At 36.1% G+C, this 21,525-nt stretch overlaps 2 protein-coding genes across 4 annotated transcripts; one reads left to right on the top strand and one right to left on the bottom strand.

Annotated features, from left to right (window-relative positions):
* Positions 1 to 2,081: 2,081 nt before the first annotated feature.
* Positions 2,082 to 8,135, bottom strand: si:dkey-3d4.3 (actin-fragmin kinase). Of its 3 annotated transcripts, none has more exons than XM_043248085.1 (9): positions 8,012 to 8,099; positions 6,513 to 6,538; positions 4,970 to 5,164; positions 4,772 to 4,854; positions 4,251 to 4,329; positions 4,014 to 4,060; positions 3,822 to 3,942; positions 3,507 to 3,687; positions 2,082 to 2,781 (listed from the first exon to the last, which is right to left on the bottom strand). In XM_043248085.1, the coding sequence occupies exons 3-9, from the start codon at positions 5,130 to 5,132 to the stop codon at positions 2,187 to 2,189; spliced, it is 1,269 nt and encodes a 422-aa protein (XP_043104020.1). In that variant the 5' UTR covers positions 5,133 to 5,164; positions 6,513 to 6,538; positions 8,012 to 8,099; the 3' UTR covers positions 2,082 to 2,186. The 3 variants fall into 3 exon arrangements, with proteins under 3 accessions (XP_043104020.1, XP_043104021.1, XP_043104022.1); XM_043248087.1 differs by having other exon boundaries at positions 2,693 to 2,826; positions 8,012 to 8,101; XM_043248086.1 differs by lacking the exon at positions 6,513 to 6,538 and having other exon boundaries at positions 8,012 to 8,135.
* Positions 8,136 to 10,363: 2,228 nt separating this feature from the next.
* On the top strand, positions 10,364 to 20,678 carry ralba (v-ral simian leukemia viral oncogene homolog Ba (ras related)). Its single transcript, XM_043249540.1, has 5 exons — positions 10,364 to 10,517; positions 18,168 to 18,337; positions 18,485 to 18,693; positions 18,825 to 19,002; positions 19,552 to 20,678. The coding sequence occupies exons 2-5, from the start codon at positions 18,224 to 18,226 to the stop codon at positions 19,672 to 19,674; spliced, it is 624 nt and encodes a 207-aa protein (XP_043105475.1). The 5' UTR covers positions 10,364 to 10,517; positions 18,168 to 18,223; the 3' UTR covers positions 19,675 to 20,678.
* The last annotated feature ends 847 nt before the right edge of the window (positions 20,679 to 21,525 follow it).

The following is a 21,525-nucleotide window of genomic DNA, read 5'->3' as shown; positions in this document are numbered from 1 at the left end:
GTCAACTTTTCATTGTGAAAATACGAGACTGCGGGGCTTTCGTAACGCATCGGAAAATCCGCTTCTTTCAACGAGCAAAATAAGACAATAAAGTATAATATATATTACAGTACTTGTTTATACATGTATTATTATTATTATTATTATTATTATTATTATTATTATTATTATTATTATTAAAAACAAACCAAAACATTCATGGTTTCATGAGGATTATATAGTTATTTTTATAGGTCAGTTTCTGTAATAAATAATGCATGCGCTTTTGCAAAACTTAATTAAAAAAAAAAAAATCCTCAAGTGTCGCGTTGTGTTGGACAGTATTTCTGGAGGCTATTAATCGACTTTTTGTGCTGCGGATAATACTATCGCGCTGCAAACTTTTTCTGAAGTGATATATCGCCCTCTATCGCGATATCAAAATAAATGCACGTTACATTTTCTGGGAATGATATGGACACGTTCATGTCGAGGCGTACAGTTTGTTTAATTTGGGTTTCTTTCGTTCTCATGGAAAATTAATAATGTTGTCTTATAAATAATATAAATAAATGTGTATATATATATAAATATATATAAAATGTGTATATATATATATATATATATATATATATATATATATATATATATATATATATATATATATATATATATATATATATATATATATATATGTGTGTGTATATATATATATATATATATATATATATGTGTATATATATATATATATATATATAATGTATGTGTATATATATATATATATATATATATATATATATATATATATATATATATATATATATATATATATATATATATATATATATATATATATATATATAAAGTAAATAAGTATTCATTGATGTAATTATTATTATTATTTGATTTTGTATTTAATTGCAATATGCGACTTAATATTCATACAACAAATATTTATATTTGGTTTCTGTATTCATAAATTAAAATATTAGAAACGTTAATTTAATTAAAAAATTTTTTTACAATTGTTGCTCTTGGATATTATGCCATATCCAAAGGATTAAACGAACCGCGTAAAATATTGGAGAAAAAGCCATCTTTGCAGTCTGAACTGAACAAACCAGATTATACAAATTACCTTTATATTTTTCTAGCCGTATATGTGTGGTTTGTCCATATATTACAATGAATTATCTACAGATTCAATACAATTTTAAAAAAGAACACTTTGTATCATTACCCCACTTCTTCTGTCATTTGCCATGGGGAAACCTCGTGGACACTTTTCATAATGAGACATTTTCATTTGCATATTATCTAGTAACATTGATACCGATGATGGTATTCATCCGTTTAGTTTACAATTCTGAACTGTTTTTGTCTTTTTGTTTCAATGTGTAGAATAAACCAAATGCGTTGGCTGAATGAATGTTGATTATGATATGTATCTGTATGATCTGTGCGTTTCTTCAAGTTTTGTGTAGCGTGTCTTGCGAAGTCTGTCGCCCTCCAGTGGCAATAAACACTACATGCATGCAGAAATCTACAGTGTTTAACAGGCATAGCTATTTACTTTTTTAATTGTATCTTTTTTTATTGCAGATTTTTAAAATAATAGTTATATTTAGTACAACGTTTATTATATAATGAAAACAAGTCTATGTGTATATGTAGATCCTTATATATATACAAATGTAATTTTCTAGCAATATCTGTTTTTTGTAATAAATAAAATAAAAATAAATGCAGACTAGTGTTGGTTTTAACGTTAGCACTGTAACATTTGTAATCATAGCCAATGAAAACCTTACTCATAATGCATTACGTATTCAATTATTTGAGTTCGGTTATCTTGAAACAGTGTGAAGGCAGGAAAACGAATGCGCTCTGACAGCAATATACACGAATCCAACAAAACACACACAAAGCAAAGTACAAAACGTGACAATGTTTGGATTGATTCCCAGCATGTAATAAAATTCACTTTAGCAGTTCTTTAATATAAAACTTTGATAATAAAATAAAATATGACATATCCCGTGGATGATAAAAACCCTAGTTGGTGGTTGTAGGCAATAATTGCAGACTCTGCAAAAGGTTTGTGCATGACTGAATTTAATTTGTTCTGCCACAGGTGTTATAGGTGTTTGTTGCTAAGGCCCATTAATTTCTCACAGAGAAAGTAGAATGCACTAAAAACAGCAGATTTATGCCATTGTCATATGCCACACAGAAATCACATGCTGTCCTTGTAGAGGTTTCCCACCCAGCACTAACAGCAAGTCAGGCATATGGAGAAACATATCGTCCTCCGTTTCCTCAGCCAGGTCGCCACTATTCTGCTTCTCGCTAATAGCCTCCTGGTTCTCAAAAGTGAGACAGCTTCCTTTCATCTTTGTGTCTTTCATTGCAATACTCAAATCTGGTAAATGCTTCTTATTATCCATGTGGAAAGTCTTGAGCTCAATACAGGGCTCTTGCAAAATGGGGCGGGATGGTTGGCACTTGTTCTTAAATGGTCTTAGCTTGTTATTGATGTTGTAAGATGTAGTAATTTTCCTTAAATAAATGCCGTTCGCTGATGTTGGCTGGAAACTCTGGCCTATGCCAATGCTGCAGTGATGGATCCGGCAAAGAGAGGGAGATCCAGGCAATAACGCCAGCTTCTTCCAGGTTTTCGTTGTCAGGTTGAACCTCCACAAGCCGTTTTGAGGAGAGCTCTGGGTTTCACCACCACCGAAGATGAGCATGCTGTCTTTAAACGGTACGGCAGAGTGACCGACCAGCCTAGAAGGACCTGAACTGCAGAGCAAGAGATCATAGAGGCGTCAGTGTTAAAGTTCAGGTCTGCAGAGTGAAAGAAAAAAGTTCTATATGAAAAACTGTTCAAGATTTATCTATACCACAAACGCTTAACATCACAATAACGCACACTGCACTAATATTGTATGTAATCCGCAAACCCTGCATTTTTAAGGAACAAATCCATCTTTAAGATGTTTTTAACTTCAAACTGCACCTCTATCCATAATATTGCTTTTTTCAGTGAGAAGTATGAAAAAATCAAGCACCATTTATAATCTAAAACGGTTCTAAAAAAAAATTTGATGAAAGAGGGCAACACCAGAGGAAGTGCTATTAAGGTTTATGAACTGGTATTTTGGCCAGAAGCAAATGTAGCGATTCGTTTATTACAGAAATGCTTTACAAAACATTAAAGGAAAGACAGGATATAACCTGTGGATTATTGTGATGCTTGTGATGCTGATGCTTGGTGAGCCAGTGATGTAATGCTACATTTCTCAAAATCCTTTCCGATGAAGAAACAAATTCTGTTAAACCAGAAGACTCTGCAGTAATGCTGTAAAGCGGCCGACCACAGTTTATGTTTTTATGTCTCATTTAGGGATTAATCAGAAATACAATGCAGTAATAGATCGGCAACAAGAAACATCTGCGGGAAAATCTAAGTCGGACCAAATCAGGGGTTATGGGATGGATAGACGGATGTTAATAAAGAAACTCACTGGAAGTTGATGCAGCTCCAGGTTTGGCTGGCAGAACTCCAGCTCCACAGGTCCTTCTGTTCTCTCAGGCCCTGCAGGCCGCCGTAAAGGTACATAGAGTCCTGGTATGTCATAGCTGAGTGACCATGTCTGGGACCAGGCCCACCTTGTACGCTGCTCTGCAGTGACCACAGCCTGGAATCTAACATGTAGACAATATCATTATTTGGTAAGGTCATTTAGAAATATGCATAACAGTCACACTTTTTCAACAAAATATTGCAAATATTCAGTCTTAGAAGATTAAAAACATAAATCCAATTCGATAACGCTCACCAAAATCAAATTTCCAGAATTCCTTTGTTGATCCTCGTATATCAATGTATCCACCGTAGACGTACATAGATGACCCAAAAATGACAGCACTGTGCCCTTTTCTGTTTGCTGGTGTCACTCCCTACAGAAACAGTTCACTATAATAAAAGGGCCGCATGTTTCAGCTCTAATTCTGATATAACAGATGTTTACCTGTAAAGTTTCGCTCCTTGTTTTCCAGTTGATCCAGCATTCTTTTACTGTGAAGGAGAAAGAGGCATATTACCACGTGTGGTCAAACACAGTCTGCATTCATGCAGCACAAGTGCCAATGTCAATAAAGCATAACCAAACAAAAAATAATTCCAGTAAAAATGACTTCTATTTTTTTTAGTGAACTCGTTTTAGACATTTTGGAGACCCACTGAACATACACTGAGTGAAAAATACCTGTATCGAATACCCAAAGAGGCATTTTTGAGTTGGTATATGATGAATCTTGCATTCCTCCGAAGACATACAGAAGTCCCTAGAAAAAAAAGGTAAATCTATTTGGTGCAAATATAGTTTACTAAAGTAATATGTGGAAATAACCAAGTATATACTGTATTTTTGGCTCTTTTAATTAGTTTAATTGGGAATTTTTTGGAAATTTTTGTATACCACTATATACATATATATATATATATATATATATATATATATATATATATATATATATATATATATATATATATATATATATATATATATATATATATACACATATATATATATATATATATATATATATATATATATATATATATATATATATACACACACACACACACAAGCATTATATTTGCCATATGTGGAGGAAATAATAACAATTAAAAATGTGATAAATTCAGTGTCATATTGTTTGTCATAATTTGTGGACCCTTTATACTCAATTGTGAGGTTTTTTTTGTTTGTTTTTTTAATTTTACCTGATATGCTACCATTGTGTGCTCCTCCAGTTCTTCAGGCGCTTCTTCACCATCACAAGGAAGCTCGACCCACTTGTCACAGACTAAAAACATATACATCTTCCATAAATAATAATCAGCGCAGCAAGAACCATTCACATCGCAATTTGAAGTGCGTACGAAGAAGCAAGCAGCTGCAGGTAAACGCCAACGACTTACCCACGTTATATTTCCAGAAATCTCTCAATAAGCGTCTTTCTCTTCCACCGAGTACGTAAACATGGCCTCTGTGGGCACAAGACGCATGCTTGTAACGATCACATGGTGCAGGGCAGTGCTGAGGCACTGAGGTCCACAAACAAGCGCCGTTCCCCTTGTTCATGCTCAGGCGCTGAGAGTCTCATGGGTTAATTTCTGTGAAGAAAAGCAAGCATGAAATACACAGGGACTGCTAATGAAGTCATGTTAACAACAATTCCTAGAATAGTACAGAAACAGCAGAACAAGAGTATTGCAGTTAAAGGAATTTTTATTATGGAGTTAAGTAATACATTAGATAAGAGCCGAGCAAATATTTGACTAGAAATCACGCATTTCTAGTAAACAACACTGCAGATTTTGTACCACGTAATAAAATTGCTTGTATACAGCTCAATACACAAGTTATAACCTACATTTATACTAAATATTTCTCTCTCAATAAAAACAGAACAGCAGAACTGATTGAATGCCTCGGCGAAATGAATGATTTGACTCACTCACAACTCTACAAATTCATTTTTATAGATATAATGCTTTAGCAAGTGTCATCGATCACCAAAAAAGCATGTCAACATATTCAGCTAAGTTTCCACGTTTAATAAGAAAGAAATTTCTAATTCATTTAAGAAAGATTTTCTTGTTAAAGTCACTAAATGCTGTGTCGCAAAAAAAGGAGCACATGCTCCGATATGTATTTTTTTTCTTCGCTCAAAAATAAATGAAGGTTTTTGATGAAAACATTCCAGGTTTGCGTGAACAGCGGACTCCGAACGGTCGGACATTCAAAATGGCCACCCGAGTGCGACTTTAAGGGGCTAGAAACGATGCCAGACGTCGTATCTAATAAAATGATCATTTAAAAAAAAAAAAAGCTTTATAAACACAAATGCTCGCTCCATGTAATAAGTCGTTACGTTGAAAAGGCCAAGCTCGACGTAGGTGGAAGTCTGTGAAAAGTCATCCAGGATACGCATACGAAATGAAATTTTAAACAATAAACTGACACAAAAATATTTGAATAACGTGTCACTGAACATTTAGCAACCTCCTCCACATTTGTAAACACTGACTCGGTCCTTCCGTCTATGTCAAGAGTGACCGTTTCAACGTAATGATGCATTGTGCACATCGCAGAGAAAGGTATTTGTGTTTATAAAGCATATACATTTTTTTTATTAACGATTGCTTTGCTGGATAAGACACTTATTCGGCGTCCGGTAACATTTATAGCCCTTTGAAGCTGCACTGAAACTGCAATTTTAACCTTCAGCCGTTTGGAGTCCATTGAAGTGCAACAAAACAACCAACTGGGCGAGAACTGTCAGGAGATTTCCCTGCTTGGCACAGAAGAGGGCAACAGAGGAATACCAAGCATTGTTTTAAGCGGCAAAATCACACAAACATTCAAAAACAGTGCTCTTGAAATAATTAGGCCTTCAGTATAAGCAATCATTTAGTGACGGGTGATTTGTTTTCTAGGTAAAAAGAGTAGGATAAATACCAAACTAGTGCTTCAGCTGGAAAAAGCTAAAAAAAAACAAAAAAAATCTTTCAGTTAGCACATATTTTACTCAATCTTAACACTCTCAAGCACCTGTGGGGATTCTGTAGCAATACTTTTTTTCTATTTTAAAAAGGTAATTCCTCCAGGAGTTAAAACAGGACAGATGTGACAGTTTGTCATGAGTGTGCACAATAAGTGCCAAGTAGGGTCAGAGAACTATATAAATCATGGAGAATATTATTTGAATTAAAATGTGTAGTAATTTCCACAATCCTTAATTAACTCGTTTTACAGATATGTATAACATATATTTTATTAGGTGGGTCATTCTTGTTCTGCAGTGACTTCACTGTATAGTGATTTACTTACCACTTTTTTTCTCTAAAATAGTTACATGTTTATAAGGAATTGTTTAAATGATATATATTTGGTCTGTCTTATCACTTAAACAGAGATAATAGACATTCAAAATATAATTTTGTTTTTTACACACCTTTTTATTGATGTATGCGTTCAATTTTTATCATATCCTCGGTGCAAAGTAATCAACTTCCAGTAGAAATATAAATCATGAAATTGTAGAAATCTCAAAATATTTTAAATGTTGCTGTTATGTTTTTTTTTTTTACTATTTTCTTAGTTTACCTTGTCCCTAAAGTCAATATTACAGGATACCAGGAATGACCCAAGTATGTCTGAAACATCTCAGTTTTATCTTTCCATGAATTGAATTAGTAATCATTAAGAAAATGCATCTTTTGTTTTTATTCAAAAGGGCATGAACTGAACTGTGCCGGGCACTGCACACGCATAATAAGAACAAATCATATATTGTTTACCAACAGACTGGGAGACAAATATTACTTCCTGCAAATATTTTAAAACAAACAATTCCAAAAATGTGTGGTAGGCTATATCAGTAATGCAGCATGTTACAGGTGAAATCTGAATGTGACTGGTTATGTTTTCATAGGCCTATCTGTATAGGATATTTCTTATTCATCATAATACACGAAGGAGATCTTCTTAAAAACGTTTAACTGTTAGGTGACATTTAATGAGGGATTCGTCGTGTGAAGACAATATTTAATAACGCAGCAAAAGTTATTTTACTACATAAAATAGGCTAATGCAAGAAGAGAATACGTTAGCATAACTGTATGATTTGTTTTAACGTAAACTCCCAGAGATAATATCGTATCCCGTTATACGGTCATTTGCATTAATGTAAATAAGAAACGTTGTTTCCTTTTGGCTTTACGGCGGTCGCTGAGTAGGCTATTTACTTGCTTGCGAGAAGTTTATATGTGACTTTTCTTGTTGAAGAAAGTCCCGAAAGCGTCACATGACCGCGAGGAAGAACTGCTTGAAATCTCGAAAGCGACGAGCGGTCGGGTGGAGGTCCTCAAGAGAGAAGCGCGCGCCTTCGTGTTATTTTCGCTGACTGTAACCGTTCAGCTCGCGTCGTTAGTGAATCTAGTGCTAAAAATCCTTACCGTTTGCATTCGTCGTTGAGCGTCTGCCCTTCCCTCGATCCGCATCGAAAAGATAAGCGGTGATGAGAAGTGTAGCTTCCAGTGCCAGTACACGAGAAGGAGGGGCGAAGAAGCCTCTATCAACAGGGACTCTGTATCTGAACACAACACAACGCACTACCACGTTTAAAATAAAACTTGCCAACACGGAACTCTAAACACGTTTATATTCAGAATAGGTAGATTACTTACAAACTCCAGTCCGTTGCTGATTCCAAATGACATAAAAATCGTATTTATGCCTGTTAGGTATCACAATGGGTTAGGATATTATTGGATCATATTGATATCACATATTGATTATATTGTATTATACTGTATCAAATGTATTTCAAGTGAATAAAGCATTAGGGCTACACTAATTCAAACTGTTTACGTGCACATCATGTAGATGTTTTAGAAAGGAAGATTTTAAAGATAAAGAATTAGCAAGAATCAGTTAACTGAATTCATATTGTGTGAATATGTGTATTCAATAAAAAGTAATAATTTTTAAGTATTTTTAAAAAAAATTCAATTTAATATAATTGCCAGAACTTCATTTTTGAAATCTTGATTAGATTGCATGTAAGTAATACTAACTCTGTTGATTGTATAGGCCTGTAATTATTTATATTTTGCTAATAATTTAGCAGCTTTGCTCTGAAGCTGTGCAAAATGAGAACTTTTGCTGAAAACCTTAAAGACGGTATGTTATCAGCACTTACTTTATATAGGAGGTATTTAATACAGCTACTTTAAAAGACCCCCTCCCGAATCTACAACAGCATGACTTTTAAAACACGATACATTCCTAATGAGAGAATTCACTATTAACTTTTAAGTGTTGACTAATAATGAGTCTCACATTGCACTCAGTGAACTTCATTATGTCCATTTTCAGCCTGAGGGATAATTCAAAATAGTTAGGCTTTAACCACCAGCGTGAAGAAAGTACTAAACCTCTATCACGTGTCTTTGGCTAAAACTGTGGTTAAAACTTAGGTTATGTTTTTGTCAGATGTTTCGTATGTCTGCACATAAACAGAATGCATAATCTTTTGCTGCATAGCAGTTACTCCAGAAATGAGAAAACATGTCTGAAAAGGGAGTACATGTTGAAACCTGTCTTCTAGATGTTTCTTCTGTCACATGCTCTTTCAGTAAGATAATATCGTAGCCGCACAAATACACAACAATCCAGAGGCCTTGGCTAAAATGCAATCATTTTCTTTCCTATATGTGTGGTGCTTATACATATAGAGCCACTCCAATGTGGATGATCAAGAGGGTTATCCACCTGGCCCTCTCACTATTGCATAATAAAGACATTGTCATAATGCTGTTCACTGCCTTTAGTTCTTCATCGAACACCATCATGCTTTAGACACTTGCTTTAAAATGATCCATACTTGGACTTAAAACACCACGCTCTGTAAGTGGATCCTTAACTCCCTGACTAACAGACTCCAAGCAGTTAGTCTCTGTAAACGGCGAACCTCACAGCCTGCTCTCAGAACGCATCAAAACTTTAGCAGGTTTAATTACGCATCAACATTCACGAGGTTGTGAGAAACCTAAGGCCATGCAAAGCCAACCATTTCATGATGTAAAACAAAATGAAATGATCGTTGACTTCAGGAAATTGTCTGAAACCCACTCCCTCCGGTTCAGTTTCCTCAGAAGTCTTCTTTAGCCAGAACACCTCCTTACAAGACAAGCCCAGCAAATACTTTCAACGGAGACTGAAAAAGACAGGCATGCGATTCTTATCTTTAAGCTTACTTGTATATAAAGTATAAATGCCATATTGTTAATTGCCTTTTTGATACTGCTATCAGTTTTTATTTACTCATTCATATATTCATTTTTGACATATTTATTTATTAATTTGATGTTGAACAATAGGGGGCACCAGCCTACTAATTTATAACACACTTTTTCACTTTTTTCCCCCCATAATGCTCTTTATATTTTCTTTGTTACTTTGTTTTCCTCATATCTGGAAGTCTTTGTCATAAAGGTTTGAAAATCATATTATTCAATAATAATAATAATTATAATAATATAAGGACATTTAATATCTCATCACACAGCCGTTTAACAGTTTTTGTTAGCCTGTTTCTGTTACTTTGTGTTCTAAATGTTAACGAGATAAATCATGCTAGAAGTTTGCAAACATGTATGATTAGAATTTGCATACACTTTTGTGTTCTTTAGAGTCATAAACAGTATAAAATATTAATGATAGTATATCCTGTAGCGTAGCATATGATCTGTATATGATATCATTTCCGTTAATCGCGCTTCCAGTGGGCGGAGTTTACGGCGGGCGACGTCATATCCCGTTCATTTGCATGTCCTGAGGGTGGGGTATATGGCAGCAACGACAGCTTCGGAGAAACTACAGGGTGTATGAGTCGGAACAGGCGATTAATGCGTTCCACAAGATAGCATAAGAGACAGAGGAGGACAAAGTCACCGAGAGGTAACGCGTCTTTATACACGCCACTGTTTATTCATTATTTTGTTTGTTTATGAATTAAAAAATGACTTCCATCTTGAGCTTTTGTTACCGGTGCAGTTATCACAAGTCCCCCGTGGGTATATTTTACTCAGCCGTTATGATGATTTGGCTGCGAGGGTTAGTTTGACCCGGCGGACGGCCGATCACGAGAGACGGGCGTTTCTGCGGATGTTGCGCGCGTTTGCTTGATGTGGACGTTTATTTGCAGAGCCCCAACGTGGACGTGCTGCTTGTTAAATAGATTAACTTGCGGAACGTTTCCCTTGAATTGTTTTGCTTTTCGTCAAACGAGGTGAAATTGTGGTGTTAATATTTCCGGAAATACTGCTCATTAACCTCACTGGGTCAATTAAAATATTAGCCTGCGTGACCCTGTTTTCTGTTCAATCTCAGTAAGAGACTCTGTTGCACAAATGGGGGACATGCCCAAGTTAAATTTTTTAACACCAAATATACACAATGAAAACAAAACTGTGAAAACCTAGTTTATAAAATAATATATTTTTTTTTGCCCCACCTAATATGTATTAGATTTGCTCCATATGTGTGGGACGAGTGTTTTATTTTGCTGTCAAACTTATCCTTCAGTAACTTCCGAGCCTTACTTTACTTCCTATATTCACCTAATAACATGTAATTATAATTTACATATGGGTAAAAATAGAGCACAATGTACATTTCTCCTTTTAAACCATCTCAATTGTTTCCCATTATATTTACACGATACAATCCAACTTTGAATGCGCTTTACTTTTAACAACCTATTTAAGTTAATATTTAGGCTAGCAATCCATATTGTTTTTTGACCCGAAGTTGTAAAGTTGATATTTATTTTTGATATATCTCTTTAGTTTGAAATCTGGTTTCAGATGCCCTTGTATCCAGCATACGTATTACCCTTGACAGCAGGCCTGCATGTAGACTATCTTCAGCAGAATCTGTTATGTCAGTACTTTGGTTTGGTTTGTTTTTATTTCGTATTCTGAGTGGTCATGTTTTTTTTTCTTCTTTGTCTCTAGAGTCTTTGGGTGTAACCTCGCTGCCTGTAGTGGCTGTGCCCTTATCACCTTCAGAATAGCAGTTGAAGTCAAGGCGTAGTTAGTTATTTTATTTTTTATAAAACTGTAGAAATATGCATATATGATCAACTCCTTATCGCATCTGTTCATATTTTTATGTTTTAAATCCTTGATTAATAGTACTTTTTTAGCCTAAAACCTACAGTGTGTATATTATATACAGGAACGTATTTGTACATGATCCTGAAATGATAGCATCCCAATGAAACAGGTTTTTGTTTTATCTGTTAGGTGGCTTGTATTTGAATTGTCTAGTTTATAATGGAAACAAGCAGGCCTCTGGGTTCAGTATACTAATGACCTGTCCAAAGCTTGTACCATTTAATTTGTTTGCTGTACTTAGTTTTCAGACAAGTATGACTTGGACAACTGAACTGATGTCGGTTCAAGTTAGCTAGCTCTGTATTTCTCTGTTTAGAGGCTTTTCGGTGGTGATTTGATCAGTGGTTTCTACCACCAGGTTTGTTTATTCTAGAGGGTCCTTAAGCGGGTTTCATAAGCTTTTCGCAAATATTTTGAGTCTTTGTTCCCTGTAGTAATATCTTATTAACATCTATATGACTGTGAGTTGGGTGACATTTTATATTTGTTAAGGTCTCTAGTGTTTACATTTTACCGTACAAATGACTTAACCTTTAGCACTAGATAATATCATTGGATCCCATTAAATGGCAAAAAAGTGGCCTGGCAAACAAGCCTGTGAGTCATTATAAAATTTGGCAATATACTATAGATGTATTACAGAATGGAACGCATATGTGCTTTGGTGTTGAAGGGGTTCTCTTTAGGCCCACTGATAAGGTTTTTTTTTTTTATACAGTTTGAGAATAACTGTAGAATAAGAATAAATAGTATAATATAATAGAATAAAAGTAATCTGCTAGTCAGATGCTCTTCAGTGTTCTTTTGCAAAATATGCAGCTATAACAGTGAAGTCTTGACTCCACTGAGTGCATTATAGGATTAAGTTTAAAACTTAATAGGATTAGACCTAATTTTAGAAGAATGAGCAAAAACATTCCCAATATCTTAGTAATAAAATGCTCCAGATGTACCTTTGCTGACCTTGTTGGTGTTTCAACCAATTACTGGGAAAATATGGGCAGAACTGTTGAATCCTTCATTTTTTTTTTAAGCATTTATTTTAAAGAGAAACTGACTTTTGAATAGTGCATTGGTATATTGGCCGATTCATGTGTTAAACGCACACTTTAATGTTTCACAGCTGTGCATTTCCCCTGAAAAGTCTCATCAGTGCTACTTATTGCACAGGTGAATGAGGGTGCTTTTTTAAATGAGCACGTATCAACCTAGCTGAGTTTATTAATCTCAACCGTTCCCTTAGATCGGTTTCTTTTTTGCCAGGCCATGTGATCTGAATGAAAAAAACCAACCACCGAATAAAGGGCAAGTTCTGCTTTTTATTACAGACCATCTTATACCAGTGTCATTAGGCCATGCAAGTTCTGTGCACTTCCTCGTAGACGAGAAGCGCTGATAATGGCTTAATGCTTTGATATTTTTAAGAGAATTCGTTATTCTTATATAATCTGGATTAGAGAAGATCATGAACTAGTCAGTGGGGAATGTGGAGGCAGAAGTTAGTTCAATAATTTGTTTCTTGGTTTTGACTTTGTGCTCCTAAACGCTCCCACATGAGATGGTTCTCTTGCCCTTCATATCCCTTGAGAGCCCAGTGGAGTCTGTGTCTCTGGGTATGTGATTAAAAGTGTTTGAGATAAACAGTGAGGTTGAGGCCATCTTTTATGGGTTGTGTGATAGAGTATTTTGTATATCAGCTAGACCTCTACATGAAGGTATTTGCCAGTGCTTTCTTTTAAAACTCTTTACTGCTTTCTTCTTTAAACGAATTCCTCGTTGCTTATAGACCAGTAACAAATTTTATGCGTTATTAGGAAAAAAAATCTTATAATTAATCTCAATTACAACCAAGGCCTTTCACCTTTAGTTTCTCATTAACAATATCTAGTATGACATTTTATTTAGCTTGTCAACGGTTTTTAACTGCAATTTATTTGAATGGAAAATTCTTTATGGCTGACTAACAGATAATTTTCCCTCCTTAAATGGAATGAAGAGATACGTGAAACGGTTTATTTCACTTGCTCCGGAGAGTGTTTTCGCAGTGCTGTTGAAATCAATTCCACCTTTTCCCACAGAGCAGGGAGTAGCAGCACGTTGGAAATGATTTGATACGGGGAGGAAAGAGGGCAAGATATAAAATGTTCACATTTTTGCTGCTTTTCAGAAGGCGAATATCATGGCTACTTTCACTAGTTTATTCAAAATACTCTTCAGTAGCTGTGCGCTGGAAGAGCTTAACGTCTCTCCATGCCCGTTTTGGATAACAACATGGCTGTAGGGTCCCGGTTCCTCACCAGTGCCTTTATATATCTGAATGAAGCCTCTGTGTTCCAGCTCTAGATGGTTAGTATTCAGCAGAGATGCTTACCTTGAGCGTAAAGGAGAAACGAGCTTCTCATACGACAGACCCTTTCGCCTTCTCGCACAGACTAGGCACCCATTTGTAGTGTATTCGTTGCAGATCAAATTTGCCGTTTTGTATCTGGCAGCTTTTATGTAAGTTTTTGTACGTATAGCAGCAGGACCAGTGAAAAAGACCAGTAAGTGGTGCTAAAAGGTTAATAGGTTAAAACATTTGAATGTACTATCTACATTAAATTCTATCCTAAAACTAACGCGTTGTTTGAAACGTAACATGCAGAGATTAAACAAACACACTTCCTGTTTTTTTCTTTTTAAATCATCATATGTTTTAGGACCAGAGGAAGAATCGCATTTTAGTTGGCCTTACTGCACCCTTCTGTAAGGGCAGAAGTTTAAAAAATGGGATTATGCTGTAGGATTTTGATGGTAATCGATTTGTGACAACACCGGTAATACCGGTATTACCGTGGTATGGGGTCGTTTGAGTTTTCCATCTTTTCCTTGCTTTCATTTTGGTTTTAAAAGGCCTGAAAGGGCCATGTGCGTATTACTTTCGCTCTTAAATTTTGTAGCAACTTGGCAACAAACAGTTGTTTGCTTTTTGTTCTCGCTCTTTCCCTCACTTTCCTTTGCTTTTTAGTAGCCTAGTTTAAAAAAAGAATAGTGTGCATTTTATTTGCATCCTACGTAATACATCTTACCCCATGTCTAATATTAAATAGCTAATAACTTACACAGTTCAAATAAGTGTACAAATATTTTAATAGGTGCTTTTGCATTTAGTTTTGAAACTCTTCTCTTTTTCTTGTCAGCCAGCTCGACTCATTCTCCTCACGTGATAAATAAAATCTACCCAATCCATGCATGACTGTCATTCGTTCGATGCACTGTTTTGAGCAGCCATGTTCAGTTTTAACTGTCTGTTCTCTTATCTAACAAAATTATTTTTATTGCTAAAAATCATAACGATGGTGTGGGACGGTGTCACGGTGGGCTAGTGGTATCACCATCTATCACAGCAAGCCTATTATGAAGTTTGGCAAGAAAGTCCCATGAACACATCAGAGGAATGGCTCATATCAGTAAACGGTTATGTCAGATGATTGGCTTGTCATTGCTCTGTTGCTAGTGTATTACAGCTTACTGCTTTTGGCCTTACTGAAATGTATAACATGTATATTTAGATGCGTGCTTTTACTCGCACTCACCAGAAGAAGCGCTTTCTGTCTCTCACATGTGTATATGTAATATACAAAACGCGTTATTTGTTTTCTCATTCTTCACTAGTGCATTCCTGCAGAATCAGTGCTTATAACCTGTTTGAACTGGTTCATGTTATTTATTTATACTGTATTTGTTACTCAGCTGTACATTTTTTTTTTTTTTTTGCAGTATTCTAGGCTTAGGTCTCTGTAGCAGATGAGAGCTTATCTCTGCTGTCTGTTCCCAGCTGGCACTGGTCTCAAGGGTATGAGAGCGCACAGGGAAAGTATGCAGGGAAGTAAGAGATGTTTGGAGCTGTGTCAGGCTTTGGCCCAGTTTTTCCCGCTGTTTTTCCCATCAATCTGGCAGGAAGTTCCAAACAAGCCTAGCTTAGCGAAAAAAGTCATCTGGTTTCCTGTAGGTCAGATTTTTCCTCTCGCGTAGTGTGTCAAATGATGTGTGTGTGTGTGTGTGTGTGTGTGTGTGTGTAGAGAATTAATTTCAGATTTACAGCTTCATCTTAAAATAATTTATAGCTCACTCTCTAATATTTCTTTTGCAAGAAAGTTTGCATTAAGTAAAAATCTGTATTAAACACTGTAGTTTAAGATGAGTTTGTATTTTTTTAAATGAACATTTTATGCATTGAATTTTTACTTTGTTAAAAATTATCTAAAAATATTTAGCTTTATTTATAAAATAAATGATCCTGAAAAGAAATCTTTCACAGTTTCCACAAAACTGGGCACACTGTTTTTAAAATATATAATGATCACCAAATAAACGCTTCACAATTCATTATGTTCTGTCTTTTGTTTTTGAGCATAAGAGACTTCTTTCAAAAACATTTATACATTTTAATTTTAGCATAAATTTTTACATCCCTAACAAAATGCAAACCTTGGGTTCTGGCTCGGTTTTGTAAATGCTTACTTGCAAACACAGTTCAGTTTAAGTTAACTCCATATGTGTTTAATATTTAATGCAACAAAGGTGTGTATTTATCAGTAATGTGGTTGGAATTAACCAAAGGAACCACTGTAAAAATGACAAACACAATTAAGTGGAACAATTGCTTCCTTTTTGTACAATCTTTTCTAAATCTAAAAAAAGGAACTACACAAAGGAATAAATGTGAGATGAAAATCGTTAGTATCTCTTTACGTGAACTAATAGCGCAGTAGAAGTTACACACTACTTTTTATTTTTGTGCAACTCATACTAGATCTTTTTGGTCTTGTTATTTTATCCTATGAAAGCTTTATCAGTGGATGAAGTGTGCCATATGAACCAATGCTGGCACTGTCAGCTACTCTGCTTTGCTCTTCTTTATCCATGCCTGAGCTCCTGACGTGTGCCATGATTGTCCCCAGCAGGCCTGCAATCAGAGAGGGTGAGGGCGAATAGGTCAGCTTGCCACTCCACTCAAGCAGAGGGCATCACCCTCTCTTGTGCATGAAATCGGTGACCCTCTTCTAAACCGGCATCCGTTTAAACGGCTAAAAATGAGAGAATCTGTGCTGCATGGGAATAGAATCATCACTGATCTCAGCTTCTAACCAGTGACACCGCTGAAGAGCACTCATCGCTTTTAGTGGCATGGCAGCTCCACAGGCCCTGCTCGCAGGGGTCTGGTGATGAACGAGTGTAGCAGAATGTGGACAGTACTGAGGGAATCCTAATGAATTCCACCAGCCGGGGGAGGAGGATGGCCGTCATTAATATTTCAGAAGCTGGTCGCCATCCGGCCATACTTAAGAAGTGTGCATATGTAGGTCATATCTGCCATCATTTTAGTATGCCCAGCCCCAATTTAATCCTGTTTAACTGGCATTTTTCTGCATGTATTCCACTGTGTTGCGCTGCCTTGTCATTTGGATTCAAGCAGTTAAATCTATTTTTGGGCTATTTTCGCATATTTTCTTTCGAAAGTGCTGGCATCTACAACCAATTTTGGTTATTTTCGAAAGTGTTTGGTCAGTCAGTTAGGCTGCTTCATTATTATTTATTTACCCCCATCATGACTAGTTGAGACATCAAGCATCTTTAAATTGTCTTGTTTTTAATAAACCTTCATTAGCAGATTCTTGCAGCTTCCTGCACAGTGCCCCAGTTTCCTATTTAGGCTTTTTTTTTTTTTTTTTTTTTGTGGGACCACCAGTAACAATAGCTGGAAGCAGTGGGTCATGTTCTCCTTTCCTCTGCTTAAGAAGGCTAGTTTGAACATTCTTCAGTGGTCTTCTCCTAATTGTTGTCTTCTAAATCAGAGCGAGATGCAAAATTAGCCCAGCTGTTTGGATTTCAGACTTAATTAAGCCTAATTACGTATTATCCTCATCAGCTATGGTTCTCCAATGAAGATTGTACAGTCATGCTTATTTATGTTTCAAATAAATAAGCTTTATTAGCACACGATTTGCGTCACTATTGGTCTTCTGTTTTACAAGGTGAACCCACATTGGGTAAAACCACATTGTGGTATGGTAGTGATTTTATTTTTTGTTTAAGTTGCACTCAGTTTTAGATGTGTATGGGGAAAGGATCAAAAAAAAAAAAAAAAATTCCAGGGCTTTTTCACCAACTAGAACTTACTTTCACATAGTAGTGTTTTCCCAGAAGAGGATGTGTGTACCTTGTACCATGTGATACTGATATAATACAGCATGTCATTAAAATACATTGTATATCATGTCTCATAAAATGTACCCAAAGTGTGTGTGTGTGTGTGTCAGCCATTTGGATTACAATTGAATGTCTTTGTTAAAATGTTGTGGATCCATCGTGATGCAATTTAATTCACTGTATGATTTTAAGAATCACGAATCCATACCTTCATAATGGGTTTTGTTTCTCTCCACAGGTGGTGCCAGATTGTCTGTGGGCGTCTTGTGGTGTACCCGAGGAAGGCTATTAGACATGGCAGCCAATAAGAGTAAGGGTCAGAGCTCTCTCGCCCTGCACAAGGTCATTATGGTGGGCAGTGGAGGCGTAGGAAAATCTGCTCTTACCCTTCAGTTTATGTATGATGAGGTAAGTCAACGAAACAAACAGTGTTTTGTTTAGTTTTTTTTCTTCTTCCGTGTGCTTCACTCATTCTATTAAGTGTCAAAAAGTCTTCGAGATGCATTGCTTTGGTTTATTTACCAATAGTGATTATTGCTGTTCTCCGTCCCTCAGTTCGTTGAAGATTATGAGCCCACAAAGGCTGACAGCTACAGGAAGAAAGTGGTGTTGGATGGAGAAGAGGTGCAGATTGACATTTTGGACACAGCTGGGCAGGAAGATTACGCGGCTATCCGAGACAACTATTTCCGTAGCGGAGAGGGTTTCCTGTTGGTGTTCTCCATAACGGAGCACGAGTCTTTCACGGCCACAGCAGAATTCAGGTCAGTGGTGTTGCACCAGTCAAGCTACTTGAAGCATAAGCTAGTACAATCTGAAAATTGGATCTCAAGTTGTGACCTAGCGTAGTCGGAAAATTGGATCGCTCAACTTTAAACGCGTCTGTGTGTTACAGGGAGCAGATCCTGCGGGTTAAAGCCGAGGAGGATAAGATTCCGCTGCTTTTGGTTGGAAATAAGTCAGACCTTGAGGATCGGAGGCAGGTTTCAGTGGACGAGGCCAGAGGAAAAGCAGAAGAATGGGGTGTGCAGTATGTAGAGACGTCCGCCAAGACGAGGGCCAATGTGGACAAGGTAATATTTGAGCCTGTTTATTTTATTTGATTTTTTTTCCCTTATCCTATTAACATAACTAAACGGTAATACTGAAGTATTGTTTCCTGTGTAGTGACATAGTAACACAAATCGTTCCATTGCTGTTCATAACCATAAACGTTGCTTTTATAAAATGTAGAACGATGGATGACCGACCGACCGCATGATATAAGTAGCTACGGTTTATTAAATGTAGCGCAATCCAGTTTTTTAATATTTTCCATTTAATACAGTTTCTGATGGAAGTATTTTATGAATATGTATTCTGGTGCCACAAAAAAAAAAATTGTTCAACTGCAAACTTGTGTTTTGCTAAAGCATGCGTTTTAGCTGCTTGTATTCACTTAACAATAATACATTTTTGTTCTGCATTAAGGGAAATTTGGGCTGGGAAGAGAACAGCAAAAAAGGTTTGCTTCTCTAGAATTTTGCTTTCTCTAGAAATATTTTAATCATTGCTCTGTTTTTTTCCCCTCTAATCTTAATCTTGTCATACTGAGCAATAATGAACCCTTTGTGTTTCCGAAGGTATTTTTTGATCTAATGAGGGAAGTCCGTGCTAAAAAGATGTCAGAAAATAAGGACAAAAACGGGAAGGGAAAAAATAAGAAGAATAAGAAGAGCTTCAAAGAGAGATGCTGTTTACTTTGAACTACACTTGGACTTTTCCCCATAAAATCTACTTGCAACTCTGAGGGGAAACTCCATCAGAGACTTTTTTTTTTTTTAATTAAAATCAAAACTTGATTAGTAAGGTTTTGTACTTGTCAAGGTAAGCCTTCATCACAGTCTTTCATTCCCTTAGTTCATTTCAAATAACTAGACTAAGATTGAATGGTATGCGTACTTTTTAATGGAAGATGACCACTATATGGCTACTGGTCGACGACTGTGGCACTTTAGGACTTCTTAAAATGTAGTTGGCCGACATGCGCCCAACACTAATTTTACTGCTCTGTAATCCATCTTTCCCTTGCCCCTTACAATTTTAAGTAGAAATCCTCTTTATTGGGCAAAGGTATTTCTTTCTTTTTTTTTTTTTTTTTTTTTGCACGCCTTTTTGAGTATTGTTAGATTTTTTTAAAATCTAACCATTTTATTTCAACACCTGTTGACACCATCAATGCATAGAGTTTTTGTAGATCAAGATGTATTGTGGTAGTACTGTGGTTTTTAAACTCTCTATGAAAGACACCCTTGAAAAGCACACGTGGTATTGAGGACGGAGTGCCCAAGCATGGACTAATAGTGCCACCCGGTGGTTCATAAATATATCTTTTCAGGAAGTCCTCATGCCTAATTGCAAGTTACTAACCTCTGTGAACTGATCTGCCTTTATGCTTTCGTGTTTTAATTGAAATATTTTTGTAGGACTTGTTACATTTCCACCACTGTCTTATGAGAAGAATGTATTCTGTGTGAAAATGTGCCAACAAGCACCATGACTAAAACCGCTTCGCTGCATTTTCAGAACGTAAGACACGTTTGTTTAGCACTCTGAGCTCGGAGCTGCGGTTTCACCAGTAATTTAAAACTGCTCTTTTATACAAATATCACCTAACCTAGACTGCAATTTGTATTGTAGTTTTCCACTGGCTTTTAGAAGAAAAACTTCGAAGTATGTTGCCAAATAAACATTTTCTTCTCCTTTTGTATCACTTGTTTTTCACTTCTAGGACTCATTGAATTTGAACTATTTGTACCTAACATGGATATCAATTTCTTAATGTTTTTCATAAGATCCTTATGAAGCAAAAAGGGAAGGTTATAGTTAAATACAATACAGAGTATGGTAAATTCTTATTTATTTTTTTTCTATCATAGTATTATCATTGTTCATTACTTTTTGTTTCACTTATAATTATTAACAACAATTGTAATAGTTTTTTTTTGTTAAATTCAAAACAATAGCTTATTATTATTATTATTATTATTATTATTATTATTATTAGAGTGTCTGCATGCATGCTATATTGTCAAAAGTATTCGTTCACCAGTCTTGACTCACATATGAACTTAAATGGCATCCCATTCCAAGTCTATAGGGTTCAATGTGACGTCGTTCCACCCTTTGCAGCTTAACAGCTTCAACTCTTCTGGGAATGCTGTCCACAAGGTTTAGGAGTGTGTTTTTGGGAATTGTTTGCCGTTTTTGAGCACATTTGTGAGGTCACACACACTGATGTTGGAGGAGAAGGCCTGGCTCTCAGTCTGCTGTAATTCATCCCAAAGGTGTTCTATCGGGTTGAGGCAGACCCATCAAGTTCATCCACATCAGACTCTGTCATCCGTGTCTTTATGGACCTAGCTTTGTGTACTGGTGCACAGTCATGTTGGAATAGGAAGGAGCCAGCTCCAGACTGTTCCCACAAAGTTGGGAGCATGGAGTTGTCCAAAATCTCTTGGTATGCTAAAGCATTCAGAGTTCCTCTCACTCTCACACAATCCCCCCCCCTCCACCAAACTTTACACTTGGCACAATGCAACCAGACGAGTACCTTT

The sequence above is a fragment of the Puntigrus tetrazona genome, chromosome 9, assembly GCF_018831695.1.
Source record: "Puntigrus tetrazona isolate hp1 chromosome 9, ASM1883169v1, whole genome shotgun sequence".
Taxonomy (NCBI): Eukaryota; Metazoa; Chordata; class Actinopteri; order Cypriniformes; family Cyprinidae; genus Puntigrus; species Puntigrus tetrazona.
This window is presented reverse-complemented; position numbering and strand designations above follow the sequence as displayed.